Source organism: Symphodus melops (assembly GCF_947650265.1).
Source record: "Symphodus melops genome assembly, chromosome: 22".
Classification (NCBI taxonomy): domain Eukaryota; kingdom Metazoa; phylum Chordata; class Actinopteri; order Labriformes; family Labridae; genus Symphodus; species Symphodus melops.
In genome coordinates this window covers 478629-493628 of record NC_136712.1, presented here as the reverse complement: position 1 = coordinate 493628, position 15000 = coordinate 478629, and the positions used below count along the sequence as shown (strand labels likewise).

The window sequence follows — 15000 nt, the reverse complement described above, 5'->3', positions numbered from 1 at the left end:
ACCCTGTACCACCTCCCCGACGTCAGACCCTCCAGCCGCTGACTTCCACTCTCTGCAGGGACCGACCTGTTAGCAACAAGCGCCCCGGCCTCGTCCAATAACTGCAGACTGAAGCCGTCGAACACGCCCACCGGCCTCTCCCAGCTGACGGTCAGGCTGTGGGTGGTGTGGTCGTTATCGGCCTGCAGGGCGGTGACACAGGACGGCGCTGCGGGCCGTAAACAGGCGGGTCAGTGATCCTCCACGTCGCCTTCAAATCGACTGTTCATTCGACAAACTTTAATCCTACCTGCTCTGCCCCGGACTTTGTTGCTATTGGTCAGCTGTCCGCTCTGTGATTGGACGGTGATGGTGTAGGCGTTCCCGGGGATCAGATCCAGGAAGTCCAGGTAGGAGACGTGTTTAGGGACGAGACGAGTCTCGACGACGGCGGCGTCCTGGAGACAGGAAGTGTGATTATCATCCCGTCTGTGGTGACTCAGCGATCAACACGCCGCAGTGACTCACCGCGGTGGATAATGAGACGATGTACATGTCTATGTCCCCGCCTCCAGAGATCCAGCTGAGCAGCAGGCCGCGGGGTCGAGGAGCCAGCCGGAGGTTCCTGACGGCGCTGGGGACTGTGGAGCAGAGCGTTAACGCAGACCGCACTCACAGAAGGTTACAAAGACGTGGGCTGGCGTCGGGAGCGTCTCACCTGTCCGGCCCTCCACGTACTGAGCTCTCTGGTACGGTCCGCTGAACGTCGACACCACGATCTTATAAAGTCGCCCTGAGTTCAGAGAGGTCAGCTGATGACGCCTCGCCTCGCCGCTCAACGCCACGGGAGGGAAAACGCGAGTGTCGTTAAAGAGCAGAGTCACCTGGAGACGATTATCATAAAGACACTTCAAACTCCAGACTCTGATTCTGTTTATGTCAAAATCACACACACGCACCTCATAGTGGTCCACGTCTCCGGGGGCGGGGCTCCAGATGACGGTGAGGTCAGCCGTTCCTGGGTTAACCACAGACAGGTTTCCAACAGCTGCAGGAACTGAAGGACACGTTTCTCATTAATGATTCGTTTTACAAAAACATTGAAAGAATTTGATTGGCTCTCTGACTCACAGGTGCGTCCGTCCGTGGAGACGCTGCTGACGTAGTCCCCGCTCCAGGTTTCCACGGTGACGGTGTACAGTCTCCCCGGCGTCAGGGACGAGAAGACGCACTCGTTGCGTCCGGCGGAGACGCTCTTGTTCTGCAGGACGCTGTTGTTGTAACGGATCAGAACCACGTAACCGTCCAGGTCTCCTGCTGCGTGACGCCAGTACACCTGGACGCACAACAGAGGGAGACAACCAGCCAATCACAGCGCTGACACAGAGAGACAACCAGCCAATCACAGTGCTGACACATAGAGAGACAACCAGCCAATCACAGCGCAGACACATAGAGAGACAACCAGCCAATCACAGCGCAGACACAGAGAGACAACCAGCCAATCACAGCGCTGACACAGAGAGACAACCAGCCAATCACAGCGCTGACACATAGAGAGACAACCAGCCAATCACAGCGCAGACACAGAGAGACAACCAGCCAATCACAGCGCAGACACAGAGAGACAACCAGCCAATCACAGCGCTGACACAGAGAGACAACCAGCCAATCACAGCGCTGACACAGAGAGACAACCAGCCAATCACAGCACTGACACAGAGAGACAACCAGCCAATCACAGCGCTGACACAGAGAGACAACCAGCCAATCACAGCGCTGACACATAGAGAGACAACCAGCCAATCACAGCGCTGACACACAGAGAGACAACCAGCCAATCACAGCACAGACACATAGAGAGACAACCAGCCAATCACAGCGCTGACACAGAGAGACAACCAGCCAATCACAGCGCTGACACATAGAGAGACAACCAGCCAATCACAGCGCAGACACATAGAGAGACAACCAGCCAATCACAGCGCAGACACAGAGAGACAACCAGCCAATCACAGCGTTGACACATAGAGAGACAACCAGCCAATCACAGCGCAGACACAGAGAGACAACCAGCCAATCACAGCACAGACACATAGAGAGACAACCAGCCAATCACAGCGCAGACACAGAGAGACAACCAGCCAATCACAGCACAGACACAGAGAGTCAGCAGGTAATCTAAGGAGCGTGTGATTGGACTGTGGGAGGAGAGAACCCACGCCACACACAGAGGCTCCTGACAGACAGGGATTCAAACCAGCAACCTCCTCACTGAGAGGGGAGGAGCTAACCACTGCAGCAGCGTTATTAGCTGAAGTTCCAAACCAACCTTCAGGAAGTCGTCTCGTGCAGAATGAACAGCCGTCGGATTCTGAACGGTCGCCGGTTCTACGACACGAACAAGAATGAGACAGAAGTGTTTTTACTGTAGTAAAGGTCAAAGGTCACAGAATACCCCCACCAGTGATCAATAAATCTCCTCACGTGTTCGAGCTGTAACCACGGTGGCGTTCTCCAGGCTGCCGCTCCTCGTCACTATGACGACAGAGTACAACCTCCCGGCGACCAGGGAGCTGAAGGAGCACTCTGGCGAGGAGCGGGACACGGCCAGCGTGTGGACGGTGCCACTCCCGTCCTGAAGACGCACCAGGTAGCTGTCCACAACGCCGACCGCCGGACGCCATGACACCTGCAACGCATCTGACCTGCCACCGTTGGCGGCGGTCACCTCGGAGACGGACGCCGGAGCTGGTTATTAAAGGGGAAATGTAAAGTGGAGATTCAGGGTGAAATTCATCACGCTTGATTGTATGACCTCTCGACCAATAGGAGGTCATCTAAGGAGAGTGCTGATTGGCTGACAGGTGAAAGACAAACAGTCTGAGCTGAAAATAACCAGAACATTTTTCAAGAGCACAATAGGTGGCTCCGAACAGGAAGTGTGTGTGTGTGTGTGTGTGTGTGTGTGTGTGTGTGTGTGTGTGTGTGTGTGTGTGTGTGTGTGTGTGTGCAGGAAGCCTTTGAGCGGAGCGCTGGGAGTGTCTTTGTGTTTCATTCCACAGTTACATTTTGGTATTTCAGCTATTGTTTTCAAAAAATGTTTTTCACACACGCACACGCACACACACACACACACACACACACACACACACACACACACACACACACACACACACACACACACACGAACCTGGGGACCTTTAAATGTTTGTCTGACAGGCCAACAATGGCCGACATTTGAATGGTTTGAAGGGTTAGATTGCGACTCACCGGCTCGGCCCTCCAGACTGACGGCTTCAGACTCCAGTCCTCCGCTCACAGTAGCAGCCTGCAGCCTGTAGAGGGCGCCGGGAGTCAAACCAGACAGCAGCAGAGAAGAAGAAACAACCGGAGCGCTGAAGTTCTGAACAACACTGAGGAAGGAAAAGTGTTGAATATTCTCCTTCTGTCCTGCAGGGCGGCTAAACGCTGAAGCTTCAGTGACCACATGGTGACCTGTGTGAGAGCTGAACTCACCCGTCCTGCAGCAGCGTCAGCCTGTACGAGTCCACGTCTCCCGGTGGTTTCTCCCATGATGCCTTGAGGCAGTCGACTCCTGAGCTCGTCAGTGTGAGGCTGCGCAGCGCCATGGGAACTGAAACACACACGGGGAAGGTCAGAAGGTCGTCAGAGTTTAACACGTCATGACAAAGAGAGAGAGGACAACGGCGGCGGCAGCGTGTCGGCTCAGAGACGCTGCCGCCGTCGTTGTTGTTTAAGGCGGCGTGCAGCCGGTCACATGCTCACATGTCGTCCCCTCCACTGACACCGAGCGGTTCAGTTTCCCGCTCCTGGTTGCCACGGTGATGTTGTATCGCCTTCCAGGCGTCAGCACATTGAACGTGCACTCCCTCATGTTTGGCTCCACCTCCCTGGTATCCATGGTGACGTCACCTACAGGGAAGCAAACACTCAATCTGAGCAACACGAAGTCGGTTCGTCTTTCACGTTCTCGGTTTTTGTTTTTTGTGATTACCGTGGCTGAGAGTCAGGAAGTAGCTGTCACGATGGCCAGAGGGGGCGTGGCTCCACATGGCGCTGAGCGAGGTCTCATCAGAGTGGCGAATGTGGAGGTCTGACACGGCTGCTGGAACTGCAGACAAGAGTCAAACGTGATGATTGGCTAAAACACGTGAACTCACTTGAAGCTCGCTCGTCAGAGTTTTTCAGCTCTGAGCGAACGAGAAACGCCAAACATCCATAAATCTGTGACTTTGAACTTGTTGCATCATCATTCTCACTTCCTTATTTTATGTTTATTTATTTATCACCTGTCGATCCGTCACAGCTGCTCTCAGCCATCAGCCCTCCACTCTCCACCTGCAGCGCCGCTCTGTACATCTTTCCAGGCGTTAGTCTGATCCCAGAGAAGCTGAAGGTCACGGCCTCTCGGTCCAGAGCGGCGCTGACCACCTGCTGGGCGCCGTCAAACAGGAACACCCTGTACTTCTCCCAGTGACCAGCAGGAGGCGTCCAAGACAGGGTGAGGCTGTCGTCGTCGTCGGGGGAGGAGGAGGAGGAGGAGGAGGAGGAGGAGGAGGAGGAGGAAGGAGACAAGGAGAGGAAGGACGCTGCTGCTGGAGCTGGAGGGAACGGACAGGAAGAGGCGGAGCATCGGAGCGATAAAAACACAAGAAGGTCAAAAAAAGAAAAAAGAGTGAAATAAAAAAGATGATAAAATCTTACCTGTCCTGATGGTGATTTCTGATTGGTTCGTCAGCGTGCCGCTCCTGGACGTCACTGCTACCTGATAGGCCGAGCCCGGAACGAGCTCCTCAAACTCGACCTCTGTGGCGTCCGGGTGAAGACTGATCCTCCTGCTGGTTGTCCCGTTGGCCGAGAGAGCGATGTCCAGTGCGTCCAGATCGCCATCGGGCCGTTGCCACGACAACAGGACGCGTGTGCTGTTGTGGTGGTTGGTGGTGAGGTTTGAAACAGCAGCGGGAACTACACAGAGAATAAACATGTTGATTTACTTCCTGATTCTTGTCCATCCAGACGGCTTCTTCTTCTCTGGTTTTTTCTCACCTGTCTGCGCCTCCATCGTCACGCTGTTCTGCAGCCCGCCGGCCTCTGTAACCATGGTAACGTTGTACAGTCGTCCAGGGGACAGGTGGAGGAGTGTGTGTTGGGTTGTTGTGCTCTCTAGCGTCTCGTTCCTCAGCAGACCTGACGCATGAAGAACAAGCACGAATCAAACATCCTGACTCCATAGAGCTCTATGATCAAATGTTTGTACGGGTCAGCTGACTTATGTTTGTAAACATTTTCCTGATGACTTTGTGACGGACGTGTTTCTCCGGGGGTTAAACGCGTACCTGTGACGTCCTGAAGCTGCAGCCTGAAGCGCTGCGTCCTGCCCGGGCCGGCCTGCCAAGAAAGCCCCAGGCTGCTGCTGGTCCTGGAGGTCACCACCAGGCCGCTGACCGCCGACGGCCCTGCACACACAGAGACCATCAGACGTCATAAAGACTGGGACGTTCCCCCCCCCCCCCCCCCGTGTGTTTGAGAATGTTTGCCCCTTTAAAGTGATTTATCTGTTCTTGGCGTTGAGAGGAACAGCAGGAAACGCATCGCTCGCCTGGATCTGTGGCCTCAAACGGCGAGCTCTGTGGGAGACCTGTTGACCCCCTAAGAAACACTCTCACTGCCCTGACTCTCTTCAAGCTGTCCCTGTTTTTTTTCCCACAATGCCTCTCTGTTGGCGAGGGCCTCTGTCTCGCCACTGGTGCTTCAAACTGAAGTCGAACAATATTATCAGGCCGCCACATCTCTGCGGCGAGGCGAACAAACTCCATCAACACTCAGTGACGACAGGCAGCGAGGAGGACGTGCTCAGCGTCTGGATTTATGAAACCGTGTACAGACAGAGTCAGCAGCGTGCTCCTTCAAAATAAAGTGTCAAAAAAGTAAAGTGAGTGAAAGACGCTCTGATGTCACGACGATGATTTCAGCTGAACGTTCCTCCTCAACGTGCCGAGGCCACGCCACGGCGAGAAGGTCACAACACCGCCAGAGATTAGACACCAACAAACACCACAGAAGAAGAAGAAGTGTTTGGCATTAGTGAAAGGGTTACCGACTGAGAGCAGTAACACCCTGTTTCCCTCCTGTCTCACGCACACACACACACACACACACACACACACACACACACACACACACACACACACACACACACACACACACACACACACACACACACACACACACACACACACACACACACACACACACACACACACACACACACACACACCCTTTCCCACAGAACAAAGAAACAATGGAGGGAGGAAATGGCTGAACTCAGAGCTCTGCCCACGATGGAAATACACACTGAGGGTCCAACTTCTGTTCTGGACGCCCGCCAGCATGGAGACACAACACACACACACACACACACACACACACACACACACACACACACACACACACACACACACACACTGCTCTATCACTCTCTCTCAGCAGGACTGGGGTTCCTGTAGCTAATCACAGAGCTGCAGAGAGGGGAAGCTACATAACATTAACTGTGAGACGCGCACACACACACACACACACACACACACACACACACACACACACACACACACACACACAAAGGCTCAACACAACATGGAGGTGGCGTTGTGTTTTGGTACTTCAAAAGACAAGAGGTCAGAGGAGACGAAACAATAGAACAAAACACAATCGAACGTTTGACCAAAAGAATTTAAACTTTAAAAGATCAAAGATTTTTGTTTCTATTCAAATCAAAGATCAATTATTGTTTCTGAAATTACAAGGGATTCAAACCAGCAACCTGCTCGCTGAGAGGGGAGGAGCAAACCACTGTATGACTGGACTCACGTGTGTGCAGCGTCACGTTGGTTGTGTGTTCGTCTCTCCGTGACTGAACCTGCAGCAGGTAGGCGGTCCCCGGCTCCAGGTGATCCAACACGCAGGTGAAAACACCTCCTGCCTCCTCGTCTCCTGACTGGTTGGTTCCCAGATAGTTCCCTCCTGTCTCCTTCTTATCCTCCTCTCCTCGCTGACGAACAGCGGTCTCATTTGTCTCTCTCTCTTCGTCCACGCTTCTTCTTCTTCGACTCTTTTGTTGTTTGCACTCGGCGCCGTCTGCTCCGGCGTCAGGTGACGTCACGGTGAAGGAGCAGTTGTGTCCAGGTGTGCTCACAGTCAGAGAGAGGGAGTCCAGCTCAGGTGAAGGTTCAGACACAGAGATGTTACAGGAGAGGGACTGTGCTCTGCTCAGACTCTGCAGAAAAAGACAGAAACATTAATGAATCAAACTTTAACCGTTCAGAATCTAAAGTTAGAAGGAGGACATACTGGCTGCTGCATTGTTGTCAAAACCAGATCAGACGGGATTCAAACCCACAACCTTCAGATCTCTAGTCCTCCTCCCAGCATGCTGAGCTAAACATCTCTCTGACAGTCTGAGAGGATTCAGGATTTGTCTTGTGGGTTCAGGACTTCCTTACAGAGTCTAACCCTTCAGGGGTCTGAGTCCTAAAGTACTCTGAAGTCGTGTTCAGTGTAAAACCATCAGCAGCCAATCAGCTGTGAGCGTCTTTAGAAACGACTCATTGATACGCTCTTCACTCAAACACTAAAACACACCAGCATCAAACTTCACTATGACAGACGAGGATTTGAACCCACAACCTTCAGACTAAAAGTCTGATTCTCTCCACGCTGAGCTATGCAGGAGTAGAGAGGTAGCCATGACGACAGGTGTGTGTATGTGTGTGTGTGTGTGTGTGTGTGTGTGTGTGTGTGTGTGTGTGTGTGTGTCAGTGTGAACATGAGTTGGTTCATAGTATTAATAGTATGAGTTTATTTAAAAGGGGACAGTGTCATTTCATAAAACACAAGATTACACATTAAAAAAGCCAGAATGAGCCAGAAGGCTCGTTTCCATCTGTAGTCGGCCATGATGGGAAAAAGCAAGAAAAAGTCAGCCATATTTGTTTCTCTTCATTCATGTTAAAAAAAATTAAAAATAGTTTGTTCAGCGTCGCTGTCATCTTCTTGCACGCTCCGGTTCTCCTCAGATTTCAGCGCTGAAGACGGCCGAGCGGTGATGGACTCCGCCTGGCAACGTGGACACCCGGGTTCGATACCCACTTCAAACGACTCAAGGTGAGTCACACAAGCGTGTGAGTGTGAAGGATGAGTGTGATTTCATTTCCGACTTCGTTGCGATTTCTCGTCAATTTCAACTTCCGAATTTCCGTCGTTGCGATTTCTCGTCAATTTCAACTTGCGTCACTTTGGAGCGTCCATTTCAACGAGGGAATTTCCATCAAGGAGGTAAAAACACACCTGAGCCCAGGGGGGTCCAGCATGCTAGCTTGGTAAGCTAGCTAGCTGGACGGGCAAATTTCTTGTTTGTTTTGGTGACTTCAGATTGTGGTCAGTGTTTCAGTGTGACGAGCAGCAGAGAGAGAGGAGCTCACCTTCACCTGCCTTCATCACATCCAGTCAGCTGTTCACCTGCCTTCATCACATCCAGTCAGCTGTTCACCTGCCTTCATCACATCCAGTCAGCTGTTCACCTGCCTTCATCACATCCAGTCAGCTGTTCACCTGCCTTCATCACATCCAGTCAGCTGTTCACCTGCCTTCATCACATCCAGTCAGCTGTTCACCTGCCTTCATCACATCCAATCAGCTGTTCACCTGCCTTCATCACATCCAATCAGCTGTTCACCTGCAGCCTTTCACTGACACACTATGAACGTTTAAAAAGATACAACCTGCATGATGACGCTCAGGATCCAACATGAACTCTTTAGAGGTCAGCATGTGGTGGACACTGTAGCTTCAGTGTTTAGCCAGCTCTGCATGTGGTGGACACTGTAGCTTCAGTGTTTAGCCAGCTCTGCATGTGGTGGACACTGTAGCTTCAGTGTTTAGCCAGCTCTGTATGTGGTGGACACTGTAGCTTCAGTGTTTAGCCAGCTCTGCATGTGGTGGACACTGTAGCTTCAGTGTTTAGCCAGCTCTGCATGTGGTGGACACTGTAGCTTCAGTGTTTAGCCAGCTCTGCATGTGGTGGACACTGTAGCTTCAGTGTTTAGCCAGCTCTGCATGTGGTGGACACTGTAGCTTCAGTGTTTAGCCAGCTCTGCATGTGGAGGACACTGTAGCTTCAGTGTTTAGCCAGCTCTGCATGTGGTGGACACTGTAGCTTCAGTGTTTAGCCAGCTCTGCATGTGGTGGACACTGTAGCTTCAGTGTTTAGCCAGCTCTGCATGGGTCTGTAAAGCTTTCTGCGTTCTAACCTCTCTCCATGTTTCATCTCTAACATTGATCCTAGTTTGAGCAGCTTTCTGCTGCTGGAGCTTATTAGAAACATGCAGAGGCTTTTTAGCTCGGGTACAATCACTTCTATCTGAAGCAGTTCCACTGCCCGCTTCCATCGCTGCAACACCTGTTCACCTGATAACTGCTCTCATATCTGGCAAACCCAGGGTGTCCAAAATGACCCTTGACCTCCCGATCTTTGTGTGCAGGAGCAACAACGACACCATAAAAGTGAAGACTAAATGAATCTTGTGACAAAAATATTTCAGCTGTTGAATAAAAATCTCTACAAACTCCAGCTGTGTCGTGTCGCAGCTGAAGAAGCATCACATGAACTTTTCCAGCATTTATTTAAAGAGCTGTATCTGGGAGCTTTCATCACTGATAAAGCCCCCGCTGATCTTAGCTGTGTTTGTGTGTGACAAAGAGATAAAACATCGGGCGGCAGTTAATGGGAACACGTCTCCTGAAAGCAGAACAGGATGTGGAGCTATTTGTCGCTGATACTGAGGTTCAAGGAGTTCAGAGACGAAGACAATCATCCAGAGGTGAAATGACCCAAAGTCCCTGACTTTAAACCTCTGCATGTGACGTATAGCAGTACAAGCAGAGCTGTCATCCATTCATACACATTAACACACTGCAGACAAAGCAGTGGGAGCCACTTCTCCCCAACATCTCAGATTAAAGAACCAAAAGATGAGAAGCAACGAGATTTAAGAAAGCTAAGAAAACAAAGCATAAACTAGAGGACATCAGATTTTGAGAAAACTTTATGAAGTATTTATTTTATTGATGTTTGAAGTCTTAAAGTCTGAAGTGACTTTCTGGTATTTTGATTTTGGATTTTTTCCACACTGAAAGCGGTGACAGCTCACTGTGATGAAAAATGTCTTTGGAGTTGAGGTTTAAAAAAAACAATATTTTAATCTGATTTTTTTTCTTTCTGTGAGATGAAGCGATAAAGCTCCCTGTTTGTTGGATAAATGATGCAGTGGTAAATTTAAAGAAGACAGACTGACCTGGAGCAGCAGCAGCAGCGAGGTGAAACACAGGCAGCAGAGATAACGTTGAACTTTACATGTCAGCATTTTGATGCTCCTTTAGATCCGTACAGCGACCACGCACCAACATAATCCTGAGGCTGAGGGATTGAAGAGCCGCGTTCACGTTCACTTTTTCCCAAGCAGAGAACGAGTCCTTCTGAAAAGTTAAAGTCAGGAAATAAAACAGCTCTGTTCTTCCTCTTCCACAAAAAGGTAAACTAATCCAAAACAGTTTCCAGTCTTTTCCAGAAATGTCCTCACGTTGGTTTCGTCCGACCTTCTCCGTCCTCAACTCAATCCTCTCAGACTTCAAACTCAGCCTTTCCTAAGTTTGTCCCCCCCGTCTCACCATCTGTCTGTCTCTCTTCCTGCCCGTCTGTCTCTCCCTCGCTCGCTCGCTCACTCAGGGTCGAGTGTCGAGGATGGGAGTCACTAACGGACTTCCTCAATCAAGCCAACAGCTCTGTGAGTCACTGCAGAGGCTCCACTCCCCTGCTGGAGGGACGGAGGATAAAAATAGGCCTTTAGAGACTACAGCAGCTCACCTGTGTGCACAAACAGCAGAGGGAGATGTTAAAAATAGAGACGAGCGTTTGATTCGTCCTTCCAGAAAGACACAGTCGTTTATTTTGATGTGATTTCATCATTTCTAGGGTGTAAATTTAGTCCTCGCTCCGCCATCAGTCCCTCCTGTGTTTTGGTTTCTGCTGATTATTAGCCGAGGTCATCGGCAGACCAGATGAAAACAAAGAGCACATTCATGTGTTTAAGTTTTATAAAAAAACGTCCCCTTTACAAAAATGTTTAATTTGTAAAGAGAAGGGTTGGAGAGATAAATCCGATGGAGACATGAGCTAGTCACACCTATCAGGCTGTAAACATGTTCATGTCTGCTGTAAAAACAGGCTGTTTGAATGGGTGTGTATGTGACTTCCTGTGCTGCTGCAGCCAGCCTCTAGTGGACACTCCAGGAACTGCAGCCAGCCTCTAGTGGACACTCCAGGAACTGCAGCCAGCCTCTAGTGGACACTCCAGGAACTGCAGCCAGCCTCTAGTGGACACTCCAGGAACTGCAGGAGGTTGCTGCTTTTATTAGTCTGTATTTTCATAAAAGACACATCGAGGTTAAAGGCATCACAACCCAAAACCTAAGAACCTGGAACAAAGCGTGTAACGTTTTAGCGATATCGCAGTAATCCAGATCACCCACTACGCTCTGCCTCTTTCTCAGTTAAACAGCTATAAGTTAGCACTCATACAACATGGAGTTCATTTTTCATAGTGGTTACAGCCAAGGTCACATTTGGCCCATAAAAGGTCGGGGTGGACTCTATTATGAAGTGTTTCATGTTAAAGGCCAAACAGTTTTTGTTTCAGTCGGTCGGAGCTACTTTTGGTCACCCACACCTCTTTCCTTCCTTCCTGCTCCCGTCCTCTCCCTCGCTTCTCTCTCTCTCTCTTATTATGTCAAAGTATATTTCTAGGAATCACAGTTTGATCCACCAACAGAGAAACTTCTCTGGGCGGAATTATGAAGATCATGTTTTTTCTAAAAGGTTATTTTATTCCTTTATTTCACAGGAGAGTGGGGAATGACGTGCAGGAAAGAAGCTCTCTTTGACCAGTTTAAATCAGTGTCCTCGCTCCTCTTCATCATGTGTGTGAAGTGTGTTGTTGTAAATCCACTCTGATCCTGTATTTGATCATGTCTATAAACCCCTCTATTTCAGCCCTGCTCAGAACAGGCTGTTTCTGTGTCTGTAGCTTTAAATATGTAAATGAGCTGTGTCTGACCACGCCCCCTCTCTGGAAGGGCTCGGGTGTACTCGCTGCTTTCTGGCTCCATGTCCTATTGTTTACGGTGAGAAGGCAGACTCAGAGGGCAGAACAAACACCTAGCTGTGGGAGTGTCACCCACCTGGGGGAGGGGCTACTGCCCTTTGTGATGTCATGAAGGGAACATCTCCAAATGGCCTGTTTGAACATATTTTCTGAGACGTGGAGCAGCAGGCTCCGACTTAGGCCTTTTCTTTGCCTCTGAATATGACAGAAGATTTGAGATGATCCTGTCTGGCCTGAGACCGCCTCAGAAGGAACTGGAAGACATTACTGGGGCGAGGGAAGTCTGGGATGACCACGACCCGACCTCGAATAAGTGAAAGAAAATGAATGGAAGCTAGTGAGTCAGAGACAACGCGAGTCATAGTGTGATTGTTTTATGTCCCATGTTTATGTACAGATTATAGGTAACAATATCTGTGTCCATATGGAGTAGATAAAGAGGTTACAGCACTACTCAGTGGCTAATGTTCTGGACTATTACAACATTCAAGTTGATTAGTAATACAGATAAAAACCACGTACACTTATTATCATCAGGTGTTCTCTGAATGAGCTGCAGTGCTCGCAAAGTGCACGGCTAAAGGGACGCTAACATTTTACACCAAATGTAATCATGTTCGCTCATTAAGCTAACGTTCCCGGGCTCCTAAAGTTTCATTTAAAGAAGTCACTCATGAGCAGGGTGAAGACTATTTAAGTTTCATCGTGTTTGTACCTCATAACTTGGAGGTTGTATCTTAAAAGAATGTTGTACTTTGGTGCCGGTTACTATGGAGACCATCAGGGGGAAACGGACAGAAATACTAGAAAATAAAATGAGTTTTAGGAGTGCGAGGTAAACTATCTCGTGCTCTTCAGAAAGGATAATGTGAACACGAGACAGTTTCCTGCACAAACACAAGAACGTTTCACGCTATCGTAGAAGACAAAACGTTCTCGTATAACTTTCACATGAGACGTGCGTAAAGCGCTTTGAGTAGTCAGAAGACTAGAAAAAACGCGATATAAGCTGAAGTCCAGTTACCATTCAGTAAAGTCTAAATGTGTAGCGTCCCTTTAAGCTGCATCAGTAACAACAGAGTACAGGACGTGAACCAACCAACTGTACGGACACAATACTACGTCAGAGGCAGTGTGTGTTGTTGGAGCTCGGGCTCGCCTCAGAATCAAACTTCAACTTTAAACTTATTTAAGACGATGGTCCCTGGAGGCGTGTCGGACATGTGGACTCGGAGACACGTCCTTTGATTGTATCACAAGAAGAGGAATGAGTAAAAAATAATCTGGTACATAGAAAAAGAAGAGTCTTCAAAGTTTCTCTTGGTTATCGTCCGTCATCCGTCCGGTCCGACATTTTAGCAGCGAGAGCTCCGAGCCTGAGGTCCATAAATGGAAACGTTAACTGTCCACGTGAAGGTGGAAAAAAAGCACTTTGACATTTACTTCACAATGTCTTCTCCTTCATACGAAGCAGGTTAGATGAATGTTCTTCATTACTGGCATCACTGCAGAGACCTCAGATCTCTAAACATCCCAGGAACTGACAACAACTGGACTTTCTTATTATTGATGTGAAGTCTTTGACTCCGCCTGTTTCCAGCTCCTGTTGGGTTGAATGTTTAGAGATCGTACGGTGTCACGGTAGAAGCCTTCGTGCGACAGACGGTGAACAGCTTCTGAACACATCATAAACATGTAAAAACTGTAGAAAAATAAACTCATTATTACTTTGATACACCGATATATATCTCACTGACTAGATAGAATAATTTACACCAGCACAACAATGAGATGAACGCACCTCTGTGACGTCTATTATTTCACATTTTTGGTATAAAGCAACATTTTCTTTCACAAAAGGGGAATTGTCGGAGCAAACATTTTTAGAAAAAAATAATAAAGCTATGATAAGCAGCCTAAAAAAAATCCAATATTTAGATTTCAGGATAACTCTTAGCTTTATCTTTTCTATTTCAGGCGTGAGTCAAAGGAATCGCCAAAAGTGTGGAGTTGATTTTAAGCTAGCATTTAGTTTTTTTCTAAGATTTCAAACCTAACTGTCGGACATTTCGTCTTTGATCTGCCCGCACGTTTGTCTCCGATTTCATTCACGAGCTGTTTTGCTTCCACCATGTAAAGTTGAATGTGGGTATGTAGAGGGCGGAACATGGGGCCTGATCTATGTGCCATATTTCTAGGTTGATCCCTATTTATCAAGGGGAACGCTTCTTCAGTAACGGTTCTATAAATCGGAATCATTTTGGGCACGCGCCATTTTTGGGTTCTCACAACTCAGTATGGACTCCACGCGCTGTTTGATAAATGAGAGCGCTCGTCTTTGTCTTGTTCCCAGTTTTAAATAAAGATTAATAATTATTTAATTGGCATTCGAAAACTACAGCTCCCATAATCCCAGACAAGAATCAACCCACGTGAATGATATCCAAATTATCGTGATCGCCTCATGACAAGAACCAGTTTTAAGTGGTTCAGCAAAATATTGCGTTAGCATAGCGTGCTAGTATTTGCATTAGTTTACACAGAAGGCTAGCATCTTTTTTAATAAACAAGTTAGCAACACTGAACTACAAAAGCTAGAATTAGCACTTATTAGATAACATGACAAGATGTAGGAGGAGCTTATTAATCTTTACGTTGGTTTGTTAGCTTTTAGCATGTCGTGTATGGCTGGAGGTCGCTCTGTTTGTGACTTCAGGGCGCCGTTAGCGTCTTTGGGTCAAAATAACGTGACGTGAGGAAAGTTTTTATACTTTCTGTTAAT

At 48.7% G+C, this 15000-nt stretch overlaps 2 protein-coding genes across 5 annotated transcripts in view; both read right to left on the bottom strand.

Moving 5' to 3' along the window:
• The window catches only part of ptprb (protein tyrosine phosphatase receptor type b), a 20280-nt gene extending 9071 nt beyond the window's left edge, over positions 1-11209 (bottom strand). Inside the window, exons 1-18 of the mRNA XM_079334753.1 lie at positions 10353-11209; positions 6871-7276; positions 5340-5459; positions 5050-5190; positions 4708-4968; positions 4293-4604; positions 3998-4114; positions 3769-3915; positions 3499-3616; positions 3253-3395; positions 2467-2730; positions 2312-2370; positions 1111-1315; positions 939-1036; positions 698-863; positions 508-620; positions 290-437; positions 1-208 (exon numbers count right to left, since the gene is read on the bottom strand). The exon at positions 1-208 is cut by the window's left edge and continues 62 nt beyond it. Coding sequence (XP_079190879.1) covers positions 1-208; positions 290-437; positions 508-620; positions 698-863; positions 939-1036; positions 1111-1315; positions 2312-2370; positions 2467-2730; positions 3253-3395; positions 3499-3616; positions 3769-3915; positions 3998-4114; positions 4293-4604; positions 4708-4968; positions 5050-5190; positions 5340-5459; positions 6871-7276; positions 10353-10421 — 3095 coding nt within the window. The 5' untranslated portion in view covers positions 10422-11209. The remainder of the gene's footprint in view (positions 209-289; positions 438-507; positions 621-697; positions 864-938; positions 1037-1110; positions 1316-2311; positions 2371-2466; positions 2731-3252; positions 3396-3498; positions 3617-3768; positions 3916-3997; positions 4115-4292; positions 4605-4707; positions 4969-5049; positions 5191-5339; positions 5460-6870; positions 7277-10352) is intronic.
• Positions 11210-12584: 1375 nt separating this feature from the next.
• ptprr (protein tyrosine phosphatase receptor type R) overlaps positions 12585-15000 on the bottom strand; it is a 22107-nt gene continuing 19691 nt past the window's right edge. For all 4 annotated transcript variants that reach the window (XM_079334769.1, XM_079334767.1, XM_079334766.1 and 1 more), the window contains exons 17-18: positions 14386-15000; positions 12585-14314 (exon numbers count right to left, since the gene is read on the bottom strand). The exon at positions 14386-15000 is cut by the window's right edge and continues 694 nt beyond it. The gene's annotated coding sequence lies outside the window, so the exon portion shown is untranslated. The remainder of the gene's footprint in view (positions 14315-14385) is intronic.